The 12,271-nt window shown below is 39.7% G+C and overlaps 1 protein-coding gene across 3 annotated transcripts in view; it reads right to left on the reverse strand.

Moving 5' to 3' along the window:
• IREB2 (iron responsive element binding protein 2) overlaps positions 1 to 12,271 on the reverse strand; it is a gene marked incomplete in the record, with an annotated part of 432,524 nt that overhangs the window by 391,309 nt on the left and 28,944 nt on the right. For 2 of the 3 annotated variants that reach the window (XM_053717272.1, XM_053717271.1), the window contains 1 exon segment: positions 8,625 to 8,790. In XM_053717272.1, the coding sequence (XP_053573247.1) occupies positions 8,625 to 8,790 (166 nt within the window). 3 annotated transcript variants of the gene reach the window in all.

Genomic DNA, 12,271 nt, shown 5'->3' on the forward strand with positions numbered 1-12,271 from the left:
ATTGCGCTTAGACTAGGCCGTCTTCCAGAAAGGGCGCCCCAGCAATGCCCTGTAACCGAGCACCGCCAACAACAAACCCAGACTCCTATTAGAAAATTCTGGGAGCTGTGGCAAGACCGAAGGGCAAAGCCACAATTGGAAGTGTTTGCCTGTGAATGTGAAAATGCAAGCACACGTCCGTTAAATCCGCCGTTGTCATTAAACTATCTTCTTGGATCAAAAGGAAAAAGGAACAAATAGTTTCCACCTTAAAGGATGGTACACTTAGGAATTTGATTAGACTCTTGACATCTAAAATAGTACTGAAGGTTCCCTCTTTTTTGGGAACCACTACCAGATTAGAATAAAATCCCAAACCCTGTTCCTGAATCGGAACAGGAACTCCCTCTCAGGTCGGAGAGGTCTCCTACCCAGTGTAAGGCCACCTTGCCTCTTATCTGGCTCCAAACATTCTTGAAAGCCAAAACCTCCCACCTGCTCAGAGGAAGAAGTAGTAGGATACCCTTGAAATCATGAAAGGAATCAAAAAGTAATCTTAACCATAATGTGAGCCAATATGGTAAGCCTGAAATCTTAGCTTCCCGCTAAATACTTGAAGGGAAGCATCTGTAAGAAAGGAGATGACCAACTTAAAGGCCTTTATCTTATCCTGGATTTCTTCAAGGGGAGTGTGTTCGAATGGAACCAGACAACGTATGAACCAGTATGCTGCCGCATAAGTGACAGTGGCAACACAAGTCATAGGTTGCCATTATTGAGCAACCCCTCTAATCTCTTATCCCTAGGATCCTTAAAGGAACAACTATCCTCTATGGGAATAGTAGGACTCCCGGCTAGCGTGGAAATTGTCCCTTCCACCTTGGGTACCGACTGACGGAACTCCTTGAAAGAGTCTGCTATGGGTAAAAATCTCTTCCAAATATAGGAAATGGAGAAAAAAGGGGGTACCCTTCTCTCCCATTCCTTAGCAATGATCTTGGTACAACCTAATATTGACAACCACCATGGTGTCATCGTCCTGAGTAGCTAAAACCTCCTTAAGTAACAGACGGAGGTGTTTTTTTGATGTTACTGTGTCTTTAAAAGATAAAATCAACTGCTTTATTTTTGCAAAAAAAATGTAAGTGTGTAACATGTAATGTGTTTACAAATTGACCTTCAAGCATCCCCAGACCTCAGTTAAGTCCTGCTGAGGTGTCTGCTTGCCACCGGATGAGAGACTAACTAGTCAGCTTCAGAGAAACTAACAAATATCCATCCGGTTCCTTAATAAAGGCTTTAAAAACAGAATGTGAAGCCTCTCTGTTGCATGACATAACGCAGCAGAGGAGACCCACCATCGCTCTCCGTATCGGATAAGGACTATGAAAAACAATTTATGCTTACCTGATACATTTATTTCTCTTGTGATGTATCGAGTCCACGGATTCATCCTTACTTGTGGGATATTCTCCTCCCCTACAGGAAGTGGCAAAGAGCACACCCACAGCAGAGTTGCCTATATAGCTCCCCCCTTAGCTCCACCCCCCAGTCATTCGACCGAAGGCTAGGAAGAAAAAGGAGAAACCATAGGGTGCAGTAGTGACTGAAAGTTTTAAAATAAAAATATATATGCCCGTCTTAAAAGCAGGGCGGGCTGTGGACTCGATACATCACAAGAGAAATAAATTTATCAGGTATTGTCTTTTCTTGGAGAAAAGACAATATTCTAGGAATCCTAATCTTACTCCACGAGTAACCTTTGGATTCACACCAATAAAGATATTTGCGCCAAATCTTATGATAAATCTTCCTGGTGACAGGCTTTCTAGCCTGAATCAGGGTATCAATGACCGATTCAGAGAAATCACGCTTTGATAAAATCATGCGTTCAATCTCCAAGCAGTCAGATGCAGAGAAATTAGATTTGGATGCGTGAACGGGCCTTGGATTAGAAGGTCCCACCTCATTAGAAGAGTCCACGGTGGAACCGAGGACATGTCCACTAGGTCTGCATACCAAGTCCTGCGTGGCCACGCAGGAGCTATCAGAATTACCGAAGCTCTCTCCTGCTTGATTCTGGCAACCAGACGTGGGAGGAGAGGAAACGGTGGAAATTCATAGGCCAGATTGAAGGACCAAGGCACTGCTAGAGCATCTATCAGTACCGCCTTGGGATCCCGGGACCTGGACCCGTAACGAGGAAGTTTAGCATTCTGACGAGCCGCCATCAGATCCAATTCAGGTGTGCCCCATAGCTGAATCAGCTGGGCGAATACCTCCGGATGGAGTTCCCACTCCCCCGGATGAAGAGTCTGACGACTTAGAAAATCCGCCTCCCAGTTCTCTACTCCTGGGATGTGGATTGCTGAGAGATGGCAAGAGTGATCCTGTGCCCACCGGATTATTTTGGTTACCTCCATCATCGCTAGAGAACTCCTTGTTCCTCCCCGATGATTGATATAAGCTACAGTCGTGATGTTGTCCGACTGAAACCTGATGAATTTGGCCGCAGCAAGCTGAGGCCACGCCTGAAGTGCATTGAAAATCGCTCTCAGTTCTAAAACGTTTATCGGGAGGAGAGCTTCCTCCCGAGACCATAAGCCCTGTGCTTTCAGGGAGTTCCAGACTGCCCCCAGCCTAGCAGGCTGGCATCTGTCGTTACAATGAGCCACTCTGGCCTGTGGAAGCACATTCCCTGAGACAGGTGGTCCTGAGACAACCACCAGAGAAGAGAATCTCTGGTCTCCTGGTCCAGATGCAGTTGAGATAAATCTGCATAATCCCCATTCCACTGTTTGAGCATGCATAGTTGCAGTGGTCTGAGGTGTAGACGGGCAAAAGGAACTATGTCCATTGCCGTTACCATGAGTCCGATTACCTCCATACACTGAGCCACTGATGGATAAACAATGGAATGAAGTAGATAAGAGTTTTAACTTTCTGACCTCCGTCAGAAATATTTTCATTTCTACCGAGTCTATCAGAGTCCCTAGGAAGGAAACTCTTGTAAGAGGGAAGAGAGAACTCTTTTTTATGTTCACCTTCCACCCGTAAGATGTCAGAAAAGCCAACACGATGTCTGTGTGAGACTTGGCTAGCTGGAAAGTCGACGCCTGAATTAAGATGTCGTCTAGATAAGGCGACACTGCTATGCCCCGTGGTCGTAGAACCGCCAGAAGGGACCCTAGCACTTTTGTGAAAATTCTGGGAGCCGTGGCCAACCCGAAAGGAAGGGCCACAAAGTGGTAATGCCTGTTTAAAAAGGCGAATCTGAGGAATTGATGATGATCTCTGTGAATAGGGATGTGTAGATACGCATCCTTTAAGTCCACGGTAGTCATATATTGACCCTCCTGGATCAGAGGTAGAATAATCCGAATAGTCTCCATCTTGAATGATGGAACTTTGAGGAACTTGTTTAGAATTTTGAGATCCAAGATTGGTCTGAAAGTTCCCTCTTTCTTGGGAACCACAAACAGGTTTGAATAAAACCCTAGCCCCTGTTCCTCCTTTGGGACTGGGCGGATCACCCCCATGGTATATAGGTCTTCTACACAGCGTAAGAATGCCTCTCTCTTTGTCTGGTTTACAGACAATCGAGAAATGTGAAATCTCCCCCTTGAATTCCAGAAGATATCCCTGAGACACAATTTCTAAAGCCCAGGGATCCTGAACATCTCTCGCCCAAGCCTGAGCAAAGAGAGAGAGTCTGCCCCCTACTAGATCCGGTCCCGGATCGGGGGCTACCCCTTCATGCTGCCTTAGAGGCAGCTGCAGGCTTCTTGGCCTGTTTACCCTTGTTCCAAGCCTGGTTAGGTCTCCAGACCAGTGTTAATTTTGACAGCAAATTTCAATTTAGTCTTAGTTTTAGTCTTTTGACTAAAATGTCATTTTAGTTTTAGTCATATTTTAGTCTTCTGAATTGTTTTAGTATTAGTCTAGTTTTAGTCGACTGAATCTTCAATAAATTTTAGTCGACTAAATCTCCAGTAGATTTTAGTTGACTAAAATCTAAGGGGTTTAGTTAAAGTGCAATGCATTATTTAAACATTCCTCTATAATTTGCAAACTGATTATACACTCCAGGAGTAAACATAACACCTGTTATTAGTTATGGTATTAAGGTTTAAACATGCAATACAGACACAGATTTAGCCGTTGTGATATAAAACATCTTTATTAAACTTAAAATTAAATAAAACCAAGTTTCATAAACAAACAGAAGTGCAACTTTAAAATATAAAAAAAAAAAAAAAAAAAACTGTCAACTGTATTGGCTGTATTGCACATATTACCCAATATAAGAACTATCAATCAACTTAACACAACAAAAAGTATCTGCAGCTAGCACAGGCACAGCATAACAAACTCATACTCGTGGGTTATGCTTATTTTTCGGCAATGATATTAGCACTGCTCTAGAACTTCCAAACTCATTCTATACTCCTGGAGTAAAGGACTTACTAACCTGTTTTTATTTATAGTATTAAGCTTTGAACATGCAATACAGATTTAACTGTTGTGGTATATTACATGTCTTTATCTTAAAATTTAATAAAATTAAGTTTCGTAAATTTTACAAAAGAGCAGTAATTAGATATGGATTGATTATAACACCTTGCATAAAATGTTTTTGTCAGCAAATTTTGATTTAGTTTTAGTCATAGTCTTTTGACTAAAATGTCATTTTGATTTAGTTTTAGTCATAGTCTTTTGACTAAAATGTCATTTTGATTTAGTTTTAGTCATAGTCTTTTGACTAAAATACCATTTTAGTTTTAGTCATATTTTAGTCATCAGAATTTCTTTAGTTTTATACTACTTTTAGTCTAGTTTTAGTCGACAAAATTAACACTGCTCCAGACTGACTTGGATTGGGCAAAATTCCCCTCTTGCTTTGTAACAGAGGAAGCTGAAGTGGGACCACTCTTAAATTTACGAAAGGAACTAAAATTATTTTGTTTGGCCTTCATCTTATTTGATCTATCCTGTGGGAGGGCATGACCTTTCCCTCTAGTGATGTCTGAAATAATCTCCTTCAGTTCAGGCCCGAATAGGGTCTTACCTTTTAAAGGAATGTTCAAAAGTTTAGATTTAGATGACACATCAGCAGACCAGGACTTAAGCCATAACGCCCTGCGTGCTAAAATGGCAAAACCTGAATTCTTTGCTGCTAATTTAGCCAGTTGAAAAGCGGCATCTGTAATAAAAGAATTAGCCAACTTAAGTGCCTTAATTCTGTCCATAATTTCCTCTAATGGAGTCTCCATTTGAAGAGCCTCTTCTAGAGCCTCAAACCAGAAAGCAGCTGCAGTCGTTACAGGAACAATGTACGCAATAGGTTGGAGAGAAAAACCTTGATGAACAAAAATTTTCTTCAGGAGACCCTCTAATTTTTTATCCATAGGATCTTTGAAAGCACAACTGTCCTCGATAGGTATAGTTGTACGCTTAGACAGAGTAGAAATAGCTCCCTCCACCTTAGGAACTGTCTGCCATGAGTCCCTTAAGGTATCAGATATGGGAAACATTTTCTTAAAAACAGGAGGGGGAGTGAACGGAATACCTGGTCTATCCCACTCCTTAGCAATAATATTCACAATCCTCTTATGGACTGGAAAAACATCAGTGTAAACAGGAACCTCTAAGTATCTATCCATTTTACACAATTTCTCTGGGACCACTATAGGGTCACAATCATCTAGAGTTGCTAATACCTCCCTAAGTAATAAGCCGAGGTGTTCAAGCTTAAATTTAAAGGCCGTCATATCAGAATCTGTCTGAGGAAGTGTCTTTCCTGAATCAGAAATTTCTCCCTCAGATAACAAATCCCTCGCCCCTTCAGAGCATTGTGAGGGCATATCAGATACGGCTACTAAAGCGTGAGACGGCTCAGCATTTTTCCTTAACCCAGAGCTGTCCCGCTTTCCTTGTAAACCAGGCAGTTTGGATAAAACCTCAGTGAGGGTTGTATTCATAACTGTGGCCATGTCTTGTAAAGTAAATGAATGTGACGCACTAGAGGTACTTGGCGTCACTTGTGCGGACGTTACTGGTTGTGACACTTGAGAGCTAGATGGCGAACCCTCATTTACTTCTGACTGAGAATCATCTATTGCTCTATTTTTAAGTGCTAATATATGTTCTTTATAATTTATAGACATATAAGTACATTTGGGACACATTCTAAGAGGGGGTTCCACAATGGCTTCCAAACATATTGAACAAGGATTTTCCTTGGTATCAGACATGTTAAACAGGCTAGTAATGTAACAAGCAAGCTTGGAAAACACTGTAATCAAAGTAAATAACACTTAGAAATAAAACGGTACTGTGCCTTTAAGAGAAAAAAAGCTGCACAAGTTCTGCAAAACAGTGTAAAAAAGCAGTAAACTTAACGAAATTTTTACAGTAGTATTTTACAGCCTTAGTAACTTTGCACAACTATGCAAATAAACAATTAACCCCTTAATGGCAAAACCGGATTGAAAAAACGTCAAAACTAGTAAAAAAGACTTTCAGCACCTTGCCACAGCTCTGCTGTGGCGCCTACCTGCCCTTCAGAACGATTTGTGGGGAAAAAAACTCCTTTACAGCCCTCAAACACAGCAGGAACCTCTAGAGAAGCAGTTGGATGACTAAGGAAAAGAAACTGCTCGACTGAGGTGCGAAAATAGGCCCCTCCCACCTCACTCGATGTTTTGAGGCCTATTAGAAAAACACCCGAGTGTCTCTTAATTAACCATGTGGGTTAAAAAACCCTAACACAAGCCACAATGACCCCTTTAGTTTCTTCAAAAAAAACGTTATAATTGCATAATTTACTGAACAAACAAAAACGTTTTTTTGGGGGGGGGGTTTTAACAGTGTCACCAGTAACAAATGAGCCCTTCAAGCAAGCTGAAATTCCTATCCAAGTGTCTGAATACATCTTACCCTTTCCCCATGGGGATATTGCCAGCCTTTTCTAGAATAAATACAGTCTGTCTAGAAAAACATAGACTGAACATACCTCATATGCAGTTTAGCATGCAAACCGTTCCCCCAACTGAAGTTTTCCTGTACTCTTCAGCCCTTGAGAGAACAGCAGTGGATCTTAGTTACAAAGTGCTAAGATCATAATCCTCCTTGCAGAAATCTTCATCTCTTTTCTGCCAAAGAGTAAATAGTACACACTGGCACCATTTAAAATAAACTTTTGCTTGAGTAGGCAAAGAGAATGACTGGGGGGTGGAGCTAAGGGGGGAGCTATATAGGCAGCTCTGCTGTGGGCGCTCTCTTTGCCACTTCCTGTAGGGGAGGAGAATATCCCACAAGTAAGGATGAATCCGTGGACTCGATACATCTTACAAGAGAAACAGTGCGCCAGAATGCTGTGTAGATTAGCTCCACCCATCATGGGCGTATCCAAATAAATTTCCCAGGCGGCTAAAACTTTAGTAAAGAAAGTGCCATCAGAAAAATAACTTCCATCACGGTGGTTTTTAAGTGCTATAAACTCCTGGTCGGCTAGTATATGTAAATAAAGCCGTCGGGAGTAGGATTGCACCAAACAGGGTAGAAAAATAAGCGTAGACAAATCTAATCTCCCGGTAGGCTGTTTTAATTACAATAAAGCCGTAGGTAGTTAACAGCTACCAAGTATAAATATGGGAGTAGTTTTATATTGTCAGAAACTGTATGCCCCAAACATAAATATAAGAGACATTTCTCCACGTCCCCAGTACCTTTAGAAACTGCCCTATGACTTATACCTCCTAGGGATAATGTCCTCTTGGGTCTATGTATGTAATAAAGTGCCAATCTTTCTGCGTACAAACCCCAGAAATAAAATTAGCACTTACCTTAGAAATCTGCCCGGCAGTAAGGCAGCTCACCCGGCTTGCGAGGTCCTCTCCCTCACATTGGCCTTTGGAAATAAAAAAGTACTGAGTATTTTTCTCCCTCAGACTTTCACAAACAGGGCAGCATCAAGATATGGGAGGCGCAGTGAGAATTATGTCCAAGTTCCCATTGCTCTTAAGCCACCACTGCTCTACTGAAGAGACTGATATGGACTACGGCTACACCCTAGAACAAAGCAGCACAATCTTGCACTACTTTAAAAATAATAAACTCTTGATTGAAGAATTTAATCTAACACCTCACTTTACCGCTTCCTATCACTGACGTAGGCAAAGGGAATGACTGGAGTGGGAGGGAAGGGAGGAGCTATTTAACAGCTTTGCTGTGGTGCTCATTGCCGCCTCCTGCAGACCAGGAGGTGAATATCCCATTAGTAATTAAGATGATCCGTGGACTCATTGTGTCATAAAAAAAGAAAACAAATCTTGTGATAAGGGATTCTGAGTAAGAATATGCCAAATTCAAAATGCGTCATATTACAGCTTTTACATATTTTAAATATGGACTTCAACATGCCCGTGCAATGGTGATCAAGACAACTATAAACTAAATGGGGTTAGAAGGATAAGCTATTAGCAATAAACTGTTAATTTGCTGTGCCAATTTGCTATACAATTATCCGTTTTGTATTAAGTAGGTTATGTGAAGATCACTAAATGCTGGAAAAGTTATTTTACAAACAGGAACGGCATCTTGGAGCTTTTATTCCTCTATCAATAAAACAAGCTGATACTAACGTGAAATCCTGCAGCAAGATGCGAGCTGGCAAGAAGGGAACATCTCTGTGTTTGCAGTTAGTCTTCCAGCCCAAAATGCTTATGGCATCTTCTTTCTTCACCAGGACACCATCACAGTTCCGTACAACTGCTTCCAGCACCACACGAATACAGTAAGGCAGAGAGTCTTCCAAAAAACAAACGCATAAGAATCAGAATAATAAGGAAATAAATTGCTTAAAGGGGAACTAAATACATGCATGTCCCTCTTACGATGGGTGTTGCCGTTTTGGAACCTAGGTTACATGACTGGTATCTGAAGGAGAGTTGCAACAAGTGCAATGTCAGTACTAGAATGCATTGACACATGGCGGCACCCATGACTATAGGGAGGCAGAGAATAACCTCAATACTATGCTTATAAAATGTATTCTATAAAATGCCATACTAGTGGGAAAGAAATTACATACTCCCATTCGTTAGAGCATTTAATTTTATCACTATTAACCCTACAAATCCTTTGCAGGGGTTAAACACACAGGTAAAGTACTGATCGGTGGTAGCAGCAGAGAACTGTGGGTCTCAAGCAGAAACTCCCACTGACCCAATCAGAAGGGCTAGTGGCATAACCCAGCTGTGCAACCAGCGCTGCTGTCTGACTCAGCTACAATTTCTGCTCCAAACCAGCAGTTCTCTACGACTATTCCCAAGTAGTATTTTATCCATGTGTTTAACCACATAAATCAAAAATTCTATTCAAATGGCAAGTTTTTTTTTTTGTTTTTCTTTAATTATTAGTTTACATTCTTAGCATGCCTCACTGACGAGAGCCAGTGAGTGACACAGCTTTTGGTATCACTACAGTTTGTGGCATGCACTATCCTGCCACCCCACAGTAAACGTAAAATGTTTTCACAAACTTAAATCCCTTTTTCTATCAAAGCTGCTTAAAGGGACATAGTACACTAGATTTTTCTTTGCATAAATGTTTTGTAGATAATCCAATTATATATATATAGTAGTATTTTTATAAAAATGTATAGTTTTGCCTTTATTTTTTTAAAGAACATAGTACTGATTTTCAGACCCCTAACCAAGCCCCACAGTGTCAGATGTATACTCACATTTACAGACTCCTGCAGGCTCCTGTTTATGTTATCTGTCTTTTCATATGCAATGAAGGGGGGGGGGGTCTGCTCTTTTTTTTTTTTTTTACCCAGCCCCTTTCAGTGGGTACGTTTTTAAAAGGTTTTAAACTGGGATATATAGATCAGTATCTGTGCATATTATTCTTTATAGTAGTGTCTATTACATGCAGTTATATGAAAATTGGTGTATACTGTCCCTCTTAACTGATATCTCAGATCTTTAACGGTTACTTTGATTATTTATACCCCGGTTTGTACATATATACAATGTTCCCTTGCTAAAGGTTTTTTTTTTGTCATTAGGTGATATTGCCATATAAAAGTCGCTTCGCCTGTCACTGACAATAAGCAGAGTCAATCAAATTAGCCTCTTATGCTTGGTATCCATCGTTGAAACTTAGCTCCTTTCCATGAACAAAATGTACTAATGCATGCAGAGGAGTGTGGAAACATGTTAAATACTATATATGTACGTTACAAACAATAATGCCATACAGTACTCAAGACACGTGCTAAATTTCAACAAAGCATACAAAGAGAGGAAAACAAGTTTGTTTGTTTTTCTAAAAAGATAGCATATATATCTAAGAAGAATAATACCCAAGAAGCCAAAGAATTTTGCAAAGATAAGGGTATTGATTAAAAAAAAATTACTCATATTTGGTCTTTTAGGTAGAAAATGTGTGATTGTACAGGATTCTTCTTTTTTTTTGAAGGTAGTATTGTACTATCTGTTGGTGACAGTGATCATTTTGAGATCAGAGAATTTATGCCATCAGATATGGCTAACGTACAGTAAAATAGCTAGAGGTAAAATTGATATTATACTAAAGATTTTTATGATTGATATTAGGTACAGTCTAAGAGGGGTTTTTTTTTTCCCCCTCTCTCCCTCCCCCCACTTCTATCCCCCCCCCCCCTATTTTTTAGATATATCATAAATGAGTGAGAAACTCAAGGTATTGTCATGGAATGTGGGTGGAATTTCATCCCCAATAAAACGGAAGACCATTATCAAACTCCTAGGGACTCACAAAGCTGACATAGCATTATTACAAGAGACACATATACAAGAAAAAGAAGCGTTAAAACTAAACGGGTAGGTGAGTTAATTTCATCAGATTTTGATAAAAGGAAAAATGGAGTTGTAATCTTAAAGGATTACTTTCCGATATAATTTTTAAGCTAAACAACTAACATATTAAAGTTAATAAACATTAATTAAAACCTACTGACCTATATTTTCTCCAAAACGAAGTTTCATAACTTCCCACTATTTTCAGCACTGCATGTTCAAAATAGTTAAACCAATAACTTTGTGTTTAAAGCGCCATTTTGAAACCTAGGTATTGTAAACAGATTGGTACAGAGCAAAGGATACCCACGGAGTGGGTTTGGAAAACAATTAAATTTGCAGACAAGATTTCTGATATATGGTAGAGATATGTTAATGAAATGCTATTGATAAAAAGCGTATTTGGGGTAGTTAGTTAGTAACAGGCATAGAAAATATTTACTTACAGTGGCCCTTTAATCAATAAACATTTGACATATCAAATAATAAAAAAAATATATATAGATTCAGCAGTTAGATTTTTGATTGTGCATATTGAAATAAACAATATACTCTTTATTTTATGTAATGTCTACCGACCAAACAGGGTTGACACTGAATTCTGGGACTCACTAGCAGTCAAGTTATTGGTACATAGAGAAGAAAATTTGATAATAGGTGGCGACTTTAATTTGGCTTTTTCCCCAAATTTGGATAGATTAAATAGTAAACTTGAGAACAAAAGAGATAGGAAAACACGTATTTTACAAACATTTTGTAATAAAACCGGTACACAAGATATTTGGAGGCTTCAAAATCCAGACACTAAAGCATTTACATGTATTTCTAAATCTCACCAAACCTTTTCTCGAATTGATTTGTTTTTAATTGCGGATATAATGACAGGAAAAAAAAGTAAATGCAAGTATACATGAGCTAAAAACTTATCAAAGACTCCCCACTAATGATTTATTCTTTCCAAAATATTTAGCACAAAATAGCTCTTTTCAAACCTGGCTTAAAAACAGATGGCAAGAGTATACAAATTTTAATTATTCATATAAACCTAAACATTAAAGTGAAGGTAAAGTTTCCCTGTTTTCTCACCTTTACTATATTACTAAGATACTATATAGTGTGATCGCTATGTTTTTTTAAATGATTTCAATATGTTTTATTGTATTTATAACTATATATTTTTACGTATTTTGCTGGTCTTCGCTCCTCCCTCCATCAATTTCCGGATTTTACAGTCTCTTACGTACAGAGCGGTCCCACCCGCTCTATACGTACATCAAATGCGCGTTCTCGATTGCCGGACAAAGTGCGCATGCGCACACCTCGGCTTCTCTTCTATTTGCGCCTGCGTGAGTGAGATAGAGGACGGAGTCAATGTATGATGGTCTCTTTCCCAATTGCGCATGCGATAAACTGGAGCGAGCCCGGGTAGGAAGTATAAGCAAATA

The sequence above is a fragment of the Bombina bombina genome, chromosome 6 (assembly GCF_027579735.1).
Source record: "Bombina bombina isolate aBomBom1 chromosome 6, aBomBom1.pri, whole genome shotgun sequence".
In the NCBI taxonomy this organism is placed as follows: Eukaryota; Metazoa; Chordata; class Amphibia; order Anura; family Bombinatoridae; genus Bombina; species Bombina bombina.